Genomic DNA, 13043 nt, shown 5'->3' with positions numbered 1-13043 from the left:
GAGGCAATTTGGCACTAGCGGGTCCGGAAATTAAAGCAAGCAGAATAGGTCAGTGGGTTCATGCACCAACTGCCTAAACTGTTGTGCAACCCACAGTTTGCTCTGGACAGTCGGTGGCAAGTGGACATAATAGGAGCCCAGTGCTGTAAATAGATGTGTACATTTGCTTCTGTCTGAAGGATAGTGCCTGGTCGCTGCTTTATGTCTCACATTCTGAGTGTTTGTCTTGGTCCAATAAAGAGTGTTTTCACCTCTAGAGGATCAAGGTTGTTTTATCATAAAAATTCTTGTCCTAGGATTCTTTTTGTTTGATGGTGGTTTTCATCTTTGTATAGTGCATGGGTCCCACCAGTATGGCCTTTTGGGGAAAGTCCTCCAGGGTAATACTGCCTGGATTACAAGAGGCCCTACAGGCAATTTTGAGGCTAGGGTGGGCCTCTGCTGACTTCTCATAAAGCAGTTTACCGGGGGGAATACCAATATCTTAGGGTGTCTACAAAAGAGTAGATGGTTGTCTATCTTCTCTCCTAGCATGTTTCAGCCTAGGAAGCTATCTGCCCCATTCTCATTTGGTAAACAGTGATCACCCTTGTACTGATTTATGTCTGGTGTGATGTATTGAGCGAACCTCTTGTTGAGCAATTGAGGTCTATGCAGTATAAAACGATGATGGTCCTTTTACAGCACAAAGTGCGCATTGGGATGCACCATTCTTGTTAAAGCAGTATTAGCACCTGACGTTCAATGGCAATGACTGTTGATGTTGTTGGTACTAGTGTATATGAGGGCATGGCATAGATTATGATAGCAATACCTGCATATAATGTGCCATTGGGCATATCATGGCAATAAATAACTGGTGGTACTACCGGGGCATACATATATATAAAGTGCTCACACAGCCCGCGGGCATCGAGGCGCTGTTACAGGAATTGTATGTTAGTTGGGTAATTGTTTTTTGTCTTAGTTGCGTATTTATAACGTGCTTAAATACCCAGAGGTGTCTAAGCGGAGACCCGGGGATCGAACCTGTGTTGCTTCGTGTCGTCTTGCTTCCAAGGCGAACACTTTGCAGCTGGGCTATCCAGCTATCCTCCCGGGACAATAATGTGGAAACCGCTGGAAAATAGTCTTCATGGGAATATGAAGGCAGTGCCTGGCAAATGCCTATCTAATGCCTGTACTAAAGCCAAGATGTGTTGGTTTTGCTGGAGCATGTTTCCTAGGAACCACAGCTAATTGTTTCTCTATATAAAAGTAGACAAATACTTTCATAGAGTAACTGTATGAAACAAAAGCTACAGTAGGCATCGAATGTACATAGTTTTTACAGTTTAAAATTACATTTTTAAGGACGTGTTGGCGGGCGAGCTGTTCAGTGTATTTGCATTTAACAAAGTTTGCGACACTTTGCAATCGTCTCGCCCTTCCCATGTAGCAGTTCCTTCTCTTCATCCCTTGCCCCGCTCATACTGCAGTCTTGCTGCCCCTTCACTCTCTTCCAGAGGCTACCCATGCTCTTCTTGCCTTAGCACTGCAGTCATGTGCGTTCTCTCTCCTATCAGCATGCCGTCCTCCCACTGTCCCTTGATAATCTAGATATTTCTTCCCTCTTCTCTGTCCCTCCACAGTCTGCATTCTGGCTGTCCTTGAACTCCTGCCATGACCGGTTCTGTATTTATATAAAGTGAATCTGCACTGTGCCAATGGCGAGTTACATCTTCTCAGGGTTCATGTTTGTAATGTCCCTTTTCTATGTCTGTGCAATCCCTCTCCCCTGTCTCATGTCGATGTGAGTGTTCAAGTTTGCCGCAGAGTCACTGCAGTTCGTGCCTATAATTATAGTAAAGAGCCGTACATTGAAGAGCTCTGTGTTTCGCGCCTTATTGAAGTACCTATTAGTATGACATTTTCTGTGATTGAGTACATAACATTGGCGATGAGTGAGTAACTACTCCACGTGGATCGCGAGGCCTCCGCTCCTCAGTCCCTGGCTTGCCGGGCACACACTGTCGGTTTCGCTCTGCGCCAGGAGCTGGAAAGGGTGAAGAGTGCATCCAGGCACCGCAGAGACTTCGCCATACACGGCCTGCTGCTAGGCTCCATTGCAAATGTTGCTCAAAGCGGCAGACACGAGAAGGAAGACACGCCTTGCATCATTTAGCAATCATCTGGCAGAAGAAGCAAGGACAGCGTTTTACCATCTGTGATACATGATCTGGGGTTGGCAGCCCAGATCATCTGTGTTAAGCCAGGGAAAGTGATTTTCCTTGGGCAATAGGTCCATAGTCAACAAACAAGTGTATGGACAGAAACACCTGTCGGTGGCCATAATTGACTTGCATTACTGCAGCTACATTCCACTGGGGTCAGGCAATAGTGCACCTCCATAATATCGGAGTATAAAGACCATAGTTCCACAGCCACCCCTGTCCACATCATCATCATCATCATCTGGTCTCCCACAGAAGGAAGAGAGAGGGCATGAGTCCCTCCAACTACAGGCCGTCCCACCCTTTGACATATCAGACACCAGTAGCCGGCACCACGCTGGAGCAGATGGCTAAATGAACTCAATATCTACATTGACGCCACTGGTGTCAGGGAAGAACGTCTAAGAGGAATATTAATGCACTCCCTAGGACCTATTGTACGAGACATCATGTTTGAGATGCCTGACAGTGCGACAAACACATTCCAAGGAATTGACTCATTGAATGCCTATTTTGCTCCACTAAAAAATGTAGATTATGAGAGACATATCTTTCACACCTCCACCCAGGAAAAAGGTGAGACACTGGACACATTTGTCATGAGATTACGCAAAAGTAAACATTGTGATTTTGAAAATTCTTCTACGGAGGAAGCACTAAAATCACAGTTAAATGATGCGAGTTGGCTGAGTTTGGGAAACGACTGCTGCAAAAGACCCAGCCTCTGGAAGAAATACTGATGCTCGCAAGATCCGACATGGCACTCTCTATGCAGACAGAGTCCTTAGGCAACATAAAAATCTTGTATTCAGTAGACTACAGCTACTGAATACAAGATTTATTGTGTGCCAAATGAGATCATCAGAGAAGCCAACCAACAGTGAACCACGTAAATGCTACTGCTGCGGATACAATTTTCTTCATGTCGGGCCCCGTCCAGCGATTGGGCACTTGGGCACTTTTGTGATGGCTGTGGAGGTGAGCATAATTTCCAATTTCTGTGCAAAAACATCAAATACGTCCAACAATCGGCAAACCACATGAGTTACAAAATGGCGACTGATGGCCCTACATCCAGGAAATGGAGGTCTCCAACTGTCAGGCAGGAAGACTCCCCACGAAGACGCCCCACAACAAATCTGAAGACAGGCTGAAAGGAAAGAGGAATACCAGAGAGTGCCCACTCAAGAAGAGCCGAGCAGGAGGTCAACATGTCAAAAACTAAGATATGTAGCAGCCTCTCCCCGATATCAAGACGACTCTGATGCCTCATCAAGTTGTGATCGCAAATGGGGGAATGTACACAGCATCGGGAACAAGACAGCAGTGGAATATAGTCCGACTTTATTGCTCCAAGTAAACAGTGATGCATGAGTGTTTCTCATCGACACCAGTGCCACAGTGAATGTGCTAAATGAGGACACATATCGAGGGCTCAAAGATAACAGAGCACTGCAGCCAGCTGACATAGACATATATCCTTATGGGTCTGACAAGCCACTGTGCATACAAACACAAGTCTGCACAAGTGGTCATATGTTGTAAAAGGAGAAGTCCCAGGAGGCAGCTTCCTCAGCTTCAAGTCAGCCATGCAAATGGGGCTGGTCCACATAATGTATCAAATAATGGCAGCCTACACCACATATTCCAAAGACATGGTAGTCAAGATGTTTCCGTCATTATTCACAGGATTGGGAAAATTAAATGGGAAGCCGATCAAGTTGCACATCAATCCTGACGTCAAGCAGGTGGCACAGCACTATCATGGAATTCCCCTAAATATTCAGAAGCAAGTTGAAGATGAATTCCAGGCATTGCTAAATCAAGACATTATTGAACATGCTGTAGGACCCACTCCAAGGGTCTCCGCCATTGTCACTGTATCCGAAAATGAAAATGGGGATAAAATCTGAATTTGCTTGGACATGAGAGCATCTAATCTGGCTAATGAAAGAGAGACGCTTGTCCCCAAGAATGACTGACACGATGCATCTTCTACATGGTTCAAAAATAAAAAAAATCTCCAAATTGGGTCTTAACAAAGGGTATCATCAATTGTAACTACACCCTCAATCTTGCTACATTACTACTTTCACAAAACATCTGTGATTATTTCGATAGAAATGTCTTGTCTCATCGGCCGCTGGCATTTTTCAAAATAATTCGGAACATACCACGTCTCAACACATTTGGGGCAACACATGATTCACATGACGACACATTAGCCGTTCCGATAGCACAGCGAGTAGAGCGCTCGCTTTGACATCCGTGCAGAGCCTGCTAATGCAGGTTCGAATCCTGGCAGGGCCAAACTCAGCCTTTCATCCTTCCGAGGTCGATAAATGAGCACCACACACCGTGGGTCTAAGCAGCGCTCAGGTGCCTGAGGGTTCTTAGCACTATATAAATGCACAAACAAACAAACATTACGTCCAGTGTGCATTGCTCTGGAAGTTGCCGATCTGACACTAAATGCGGCCAAATGCGTGTTTAGCAAATCCACACTGAAGTTCTTTGAGCATATATTTTCATGTGAAGGCCTACAACCTGACCCGGACAAAGTGCAAGCTCACATTGGCATGCTGACACCTACATCAACATCAGCAGTGCAATCATTTCTGGGCATGGCCAGTTATTGCACAAGATATATACAAGACTTTGCGTCAGTCAGTACTCCACTACGGTTGCTCACTGGAAAGGGGCAAGAATTCACGTGGTCAACGGAATGTGAGGATGCATTCAAGGACATAAAATCACGTAAAGCATCAGCTTCCTGTATGGCATACAATGATTTTAGAAACGGAACTAAATGTGGACACAAGGCCTCTTGGTAGGTGTGCCATCTTGGCACAATTGAAGCCAGGCTCTTCTGTCATGATGCCTATCCCCGGAGCACCAGGCCAGGCCCAGCACCCCCGGGAGCAGGCATCACGCCCCCAGGTAAAAGCCCAGCGGCCCTTTATAGGGACTCTCAACGGCGCCAGGCTCATGTTGGACATCAGTCCTGGCGCCATAGGCGCCAGACTCATAAGGGGAAGTGTTTGGTGCACTTACCTGAAGCAGACCATGCTGCACACTCACCTGATGCAGACCATGCTGCATGAAGAACCAAGCCAAATGAGGCTTAGGAGGGACTATTTTTCTGAAGGAACTATTTTGTTACTTGGGTGGGGCTGTGGAAGAATACTCACCTGGAACTTCTTCCAAGGCTATTTAAGCCACACCCGGACAGCCACACGTGCTTCGCGTTGTTCTGCATCCCAGCAGCTGAACGCTCACCGTGTCTGCTCCTGCACCTGGACTCCAGCCATGCCCGCCTCGAACCTGGAACACCTGTAAGGGAATAAGAGAAGAGAAAGGTGAAAACCAAGAACTATTTCAACCTTCTTACCTGCATCCGGAATCTTCATGCCAGCATTCCTGAAGGAAGACTTGCATTTAAAAGCACCACGTTGCTCGCTGCAGCGCTGCGCTTCACTCACCTGTTCCCGAGACGCCGCCCGGCTCCATCGTGGCTCTCAGTGCCGGTCGCCACATCTCTGCACCGCAATTAAGGGAGAGAAGAAGAAGAGACAAAAGGTGAGCAAGGGAACACAAGAGGAAAGCCGGATTTTCAGCCATATTACTTACTAGCTATTCTTGGTGAGCCATTCCACATCTCGGGTCGGCGCCACATCTCTGGCAGGTACCGCACCCCGGCCCCTATGGGGAAAGGACAAAAGACATTACTGGGGAATTATAAAGACATTTAGAGGGGTCGCCCTCATCACTAACTCACCTGATTTTCCCCCGGCAATTTAACCCCTCAACGCATCGCCTTTGTTCTGCACCTGCAATAAAGGACAGAAAAAGACAACATAAAAGGAGGCTCACACTTGAATTTTTGCATCTTCATACTTACAGTGTATCGCTCAGTAAAGTCAAGTGGATTTACCAGCGCCATTCTGAAAACCAGTGAAGTAACTGGACGAACGCGCGCCCCTGCACCAGAAGCAGGATGGAGAGTTCATCCTTCCAAACCATAAGGTGAGCTTAAACCAGGGGTTTTGGAGGAAGTCAGAGGAGAACGAAGGGGGAAAGGTGGGAGCAAGCACATTATTCAACAGACAGTTAATCCCCTTTCTCATCTGCAGAAGGATATTCCTACGGGCCAGACAAGCAAGATTTGGGGGTCCTGTTCAATCGGTGGTCCGAATTCTGCACATCTCGCTTGAAGAGGCCACAGCAACCCAGACCAGACCAGCGCCTCCGTGGGAACCAGGTGAGCGTTACATCTTCCTAACACTGCAGGATTGTGGCATATGCTAGCTGAAGTTTATCAACAAGCGAATGTGCTTATTCTCATCCCGAGAAGGAAAGCCTCGCAATAGTCTGGGCTTGTGAAAATTATATTTTATTTCTATATAGGAAAATATTCAATATCATCAATGACCAACAGGCTCTCACAACCATACATGGCTAGCCAAATACCAAGATGCCTCCGCAAACTGCACGCAGGGGCTTCGACTACAGGAATACTTGTTTCACATTATGCACGGCCTGGAAAAAACAACCCAGCAGACTTCCTGTCTAGATATCTGTTGGCTGCGAAAGAGGAAACACAGTCGACCAAGGCAGATTAATACATCAACTATATTGTGGAAAGTGCGCTCCCAAAATATTTCACTGTACCTGAAATCATAAAAGAAATGCATCAAGGTTGGGTGCTGATACAAGTTAAGGACAGGTTAACATCAGGAAGATGGCATGCAGCACGCCAAAGTGACGACTGCCTATCGGAAGAAGAGCACAAGCTGTTGAAGACATTTAATTTAATAAAAGATGTGCTCTCAGTCACTCCTCAAGGACTCCTACTCAAGGAGAACTGAATTGTCATCCCGGAGTCATTGGAAGATCAGGTGATCAGTCTAGCTCATACAGGACACTGTGGGGTTGTTTCTACCAAACGACATAATAGTGCACCCTTGAAGCCTGTGTCATTTGCAAGGCCTTTGCTCCACGTACATTTTCTGAACCACTGAAAATGACGCCTATGCCGCTTGAAGTGTGCGATGGAGTGGCAGTCGACATGTTTGGACCGCTCACCAATGGCAAATATGTTTTGTTAGCCATGGATGAAATGTCTCGATTTCCAGAAATGCTTGTGGTTCATTTAACAGCAGCACATGCAGCTGTCCCGGCAGCACTTGACAAAATATTTGCTGACTGTGGCATTCCGACAACAGTAAAGTCGGACAATGGCCCACCTTTCAGTGGACATGAGTTTGCAATGTTTGCGGAATATGTAGGGTTTCAACACCGGAAATATACCCTGTTGTTCTTACAATCTCTTTCAACACCACAGTTTTTCTTATGCCAGGAATGGTACTCACGAATCTTCGGGTTTTATCGGAAGATCTGTAGAGGAGAGAGGCGTCCCCCGGGAGTCCAGAGACCGTAAGTAGTACTCTGTGCACCCAGGGGGCCACCCCCTGGGAAACCCTCGTGGGGAAGAAAACCCAGAATCAGACAGGTTCCGACTGTGTAGAATGGTAGTCCACAGGATCAATGAAGAAAGTAGACAGTAGTAAACTTGCTGATCAGTTTGGAGACTGGATGCGGAATACGAGTAATCCTAGGTAAGTTGCTGAGGAGGCACTAAACAATGCCAGGAGAAGAGAACTGACACCCGGGAGACGAGACTCCAGAGGTAGAAGAGGAGAAAGGTTCAAAGAGGCAGAAGGAGGAGAGGAGCCGTGGGTAAGTGAGGCCGATGGCGGAAGGAGAAAAGGAGCAGAGAGAGGCTTGCAAGACAGAAGCCGAGTGGAGGATAGAAGCTGCGAGCACAGTAGTGGCAGACGCCGGATCGGAGGAAAGGGGCCGAGAAGGGCTAGGGGCGGCAGATGCCGAGCAGAAAAAAAAGAGCTACGAGCAGCTAGCACGGCAAGCCGTGTGGAGAAAAGAAGCCGTGAGCGGCCAGGGTTGGCAGACGCCGAGGGAAGAAAAGAGCCGCGAACAGCTAGCACGGCAAAAGCCGAGCGGAGAAAAGAGCCGCAAGCGGCCAGGAGCGGCAGATGCTGAGCTGAGGGAAGGGAAAGGAAATTCGAACGAAAGGACTGCAGGAGAGCAACGAACCAAGGTTCAGGGGTCCAAGGACAGGGAGCATGCATACACGGGAACGAGTAGCAACGCAGAGAGTCATAGTGATAGAGTATAAGTAGGAGTGATCACGCTGATTCTCTGAGTGCGTGAACTAGACCTGCACTGTTAGAACGTGGAAACGTGATCCAACAGGCGCCATCTTGAATTCCACTGAGTGCGCCGAGGATGGGTAATCTTCCAGTGTTTCCAAAGACTTCTAGGGGTTTTCCTAACAGTTGTGGCCACAGGATAATGGCACTGATAAGCGTTTTATGGCCAATCTGAGGCACACGCTTCAAGGATCATTTATGCAGGCCATTGCACGCTGCTACGAGACTATCGGAATACTCTGCACAGTTCAACGGGAGTCTGCCATTCAGAAGTAATGTTTGGCCGGGTGATAGAAACTAGACTACCCCAGAGTGCAGAGCCGATGTCTGGACCCAGCTCCTCAGACTCGAGAGCATGTGCAAAGGCTGCAGCAAGCAAGGCAAAAATGAAGGATTATGCAGACAAGAAGAGGAGAGCCGAAGAGTCCGACTTACAAGTAGGTAGTGTGGTACTGGTGCGACAACCACAAGGGCAGAAAGAAGTATCTGCTTTTGACCCCAAGTCACTGTGACCGCCATCAAAGGATCCGTGGTGTCCGCTAAGAGTCCCGGGCGCCGCATCACCAGAAACTCTTGCCTCTTTATAAAGCATACAACTGACGCTTATGTCGCTGCAGAATCAGATGACGCTATAACCTCGCAAGATTCTGGTTCTGATTACATGGATGACAGTTGCAGTGATGAAGGCAGTTGAACAACAGTGGTTCCAAGTCCATCAATGACAATCATTCGAAAGCGTGTGAGATGGATGGAGCAGATGGAGTAAGGGAACCAAGTATTTCCTTATGTGGTGGGAAGATGTAATGTCCTGTTTCTATGTCTGTGCGATCCCTCTCCCCTGTCCCATGTTGATGTCCGTGCTCAAGTTTCCCACCGAAGAGCATGTCAGGTGACGGGCAGAGTCACAGCAGTTTGCGCCTATCATTATAGTAAAGAGCGTTACATTCAAGTGCTCCATGTCTCGCGCCTTATTGAAGTACCTATTAGCGTGCCGGATGCATGATGACATTTGCTCTGATTGAGTACATAACAATGTTGTGGTTTTTTCTCCTTTACCTTCAGCTGGCACTCCTTCAGACGAGACGGCCCCCTCGGACCCCTTGGGGCTGACCAAGATGGCAGGACCTGTGGACAAGGACCGGAAGAGCAAGAAGAAGTAAGAGTGGGTCTCTCTGTGGCCTCCAACCAGTGATCAGAGTGGGCGGGAACTACAGGGCTATGACGATGCTCTACTTGTGAAAAGATGTGGTCATGGCTCCCTTACTTTTTTCCTTTGGAGTAACGACCTGGCCGTTTTTGTTTCTTGCCGACACCAGACAGGGATTCCAACTTGTATCCTGCAAGTAAAGCATTGCTGTTATAAGTTAGCTCAGCTGAGTTATCTGGTCGAAACAGCTGTACTTCATTTTATTTCAGTGAACTTCTTGAGACATAAAGCACACTGGTGAGCGGCCGCACAACACTGCACTCTCGTTGGTTAGCTTTTTCCAGGACTGGAACACGAACTTCCCACCTCAGGTTTATCTTTTGCTTTAGACTGCTGCAGGCACAACTGTTGGGAGTGGCTATGGTATTTGGCATATCACTTACGAGGTACAAATGACTGATGATTAGAAAGGTGTGGGGTCCGTAAAGTTGCATGCTCTGGGGAACAAGGGCTATCAGCAGGTGATCGTATGATTAATATTCTTTTACAGTGTTTCTTTCAGTCTTGATAGCACAGTTGTAAAATGCAGAGGTTTTTTAGACTCGCTTTACTCAATGTTTTTTGGTCTGGGTGCAGTGGCGGTGAGGCAGGACAGGGTATGGTGGTTTGTGGGGGGAAGGGAGGGGAGTGGACTGTCTCTAACTCATCAATTGCCTTTTGTGCGCCTATTGCCTGGAAAATAAGAAGCACAATAGCTTGCAGGTGATTCTAAAACAAAGGGTGGCTTGGTGTAGCCAACCCTTTAACTATTAGGTGCAAAAGCTGAATGGTGCTCCTTCTATGTGTCACTAAAGGGGGGGGAACTGTCTGGCTCCTGTCACCTGGGGATAAACCATGTCCTTGCTGCTTCCCCAAACACCCTTAGTTCTGCACCTCCTGCGTATCACTCTGTGGAAGGGCAATTCCCCCCGCTCTGTTCTAGTCTGTACCAATCACATGCCACTCAGCTGTTCGAGCCCTTTGGCTGCTCCTGGCTTACACTGAGGCGTGTGGCGTGGACCGGTCCCCAGCGGATGCCTATAGCTGGGTTGTGTTGTGAGCTTCTTTGAATGTGTTGCCTTTGCCAGGATGGTGTGACCTGTAACCTGTTCTCTCTGCAGGCATGAGCTCCTGGAAGAGGCCTGCAGGCAGGGTCTGCCCTTCGCCGCTTGGGATGGTCCCACTGTTGTGTCCTGGCTCGAGGTACAGTGGAGCATGCGTTAAGCTGTGCTATCAAATGCGGACGCTGTGAGGATCTTTCCTGCTAAATGAAAATGTTGGATTCTGTGTGCATACCTGGTCCCTAACAGAACTGAAGAGTTTCTCTTGTTGCAGATGAATTTACAATATCATAGCAAACAGCGACATCTAGTGGCCAGGACAATTCTACCTGGATACTCTGGCAGTGATATTCAAACAAACCTTTTCATTCGGAGCCGCCCCCGACTCCCTTTGAGGAAAAATATTGTTTCTGGTCCACTCACCTAGGGTTTAGCCCCCATAAGGTGCCCAACTTATGTCCAGGCGACCCCAGGCTCTTTAAAATATAAGCAGATTGTCTACTGCTTTTATTTTCTATAATCATGTTAAAAACCGCCATTTTAATCCCTTTTTAGATAGTCGAACCTCCCCCCCACCCCCCTTAACGGTGCCAGCCCCCAGTTTGAAGACCACTGCTCTATGGTAACATTGTACAATATGTACCCCCTTAGTCATAATCAGACCCTCAGGCATTACTGCGAAATAAACCGCGCACCAAGCACAGCTCTATTTTCGTAATGAAGAGCAATGGCAGAAAACAATAAGGAAGGGGTAACAGGTGGGGGCCCCTGAACTATCCCTGCACGTCAGATATCTCGCTTAACCCCACGGCTTGTACACCTATGAAGTTAAACACTGCACACGCGCGTCCGTGTATTGGGTTCCCCCATTCACATGTTCCACTTGTCTGTAGCAAGCCCATGTCCTGCTTCGCCCCTCTACCCCCGCATCCTTGATGGGTACATGTTCAAGTTGCTTCCTACTGTAACGTGGTGTTGCATGACACATGTCTGTGCCGCTCGCTGCAATGCTCCGATCTCTGCAATGTTTGCTTATGCACGTTTTTCTGGTCAGACTACCCTATATTCTTCATCAATTTGGTTATGTGATGTTTAAAATGGCAGTGCCCTATAAAAGAAACATTTGCTGTAAGCTAGTTTGCATGTCCATAGTGCACTGCTCTGTAACTATGAAATGGAGGTGAACTTCCAGTTTTCCCTACTGGGTGGCGCTGTGGCTTAGCTCAAATGGTCTTTTCTACGCTCTAATAAATACAATTAAATCCACCACGTAGAGTAAAATACACTCCAGCTAAAGGTGGCGGGGCAAAAACAGCACAGAGGCAGAGAGAATGTGAGATTAAAGGGCGCACGTGTGAGTGAGGAAGGAAAGGCCTCGCAGAGCGTATCTGGCGCGGGGAATAGGGAGGTCACGGGCTGTACCTCATATGCCTCATTGAGCATCCTGTCCTTTCTGGGGCCATTGAGAGGGTTTCCATATCAGCACTCCCTGCTCTCGGATGTGTCCACATCGCGGTCATGTTTAGAAGCAGTACTGTTATCTGACCTCAAGATGGCCTGTAGTCAGAACCACGGAATCATCAAAGGGTTGGTACTAAGAGCAGGTGTGTATGCCGACAACAGATGGTATTCAGGAAGTAGGATACCCCTGACCCTGCACACCGTAACGGTGATCCAAACCAGTCAAGCATTCTGTAAAGAAACATTTTAAAAGTCTAATTTATAGTAGCTGTAGAGATTAACCAATCAAGAAACGGTAACTCTTGGACAATTTAGTAATCCAATCTTGAGGTCTTCCTGAAAAAATATCAGAAATCCGATTTTTTCAGAACATTTTCCTGATATTCTTATTAGAAGAAACCGAGCGCGTTTCTTTTTGAAATTTTTTATTTGGTTTAAACAAACCTTTAAAAAAATACAGAAAAATGGCAATCTTGTTACAATACATTTTACCATCATCTGTTAAGTTAACAGAGATTGCTTGTCGTTTCAGAGTTCATAGACCTTTCTCATTGGTGACCATGTTGGAGATTTACTCGCTCGACATCAAGGCATTCTTTTATGACTCGCAAAAAAGTAGTCCAGGCAAACAACACTGTTCTATTTGACCCGTCAAACATTACTTTCCACCAATCGTCAGCACTCGGTGTTTGATGTTTATTAATCACAGGGCCCAAGATTTGAGTTCTTTGGTTTCGAAACGCAGGGCAAAACAGCATTAAGTGCTTCCATGTCTCCTTGTTTGCTCTGCAAAGGCGACATGTAGGATCTAAATCAGCATAGCGAGCCCAGGTGCCTAGGCGTTCTTTGGTCGCCAACACGTTAAGCCTAAATTGCATGTACAAAAATCTTG

General features: G+C 47.2%; 1 protein-coding gene across 7 annotated transcripts in view; it reads left to right on the top strand.

The window, feature by feature from the left end:
- PPFIA3 (PTPRF interacting protein alpha 3) overlaps positions 1 to 13043 on the top strand; it is an 841741-nt gene that overhangs the window by 587981 nt on the left and 240717 nt on the right. For all 7 annotated transcript variants that reach the window (XM_069605740.1, XM_069605757.1, XM_069605735.1 and 4 more), the window contains 2 exons: positions 9506 to 9599; positions 10751 to 10832. In XM_069605740.1, coding sequence (XP_069461841.1) covers positions 9506 to 9599; positions 10751 to 10832 — 176 coding nt within the window. The remainder of the gene's footprint in view (positions 1 to 9505; positions 9600 to 10750; positions 10833 to 13043) is intronic.

Source organism: Ambystoma mexicanum, chromosome 1p (assembly GCF_040938575.1).
Source record: "Ambystoma mexicanum isolate Mex_15411 chromosome 1p, UKY_AmexF1_1, whole genome shotgun sequence".
Taxonomy (NCBI): domain Eukaryota; kingdom Metazoa; phylum Chordata; class Amphibia; order Caudata; family Ambystomatidae; genus Ambystoma; species Ambystoma mexicanum.
Note: the sequence above shows the minus strand (reverse complement) of the source record. Positions and strands in the feature narration are given on the sequence as shown.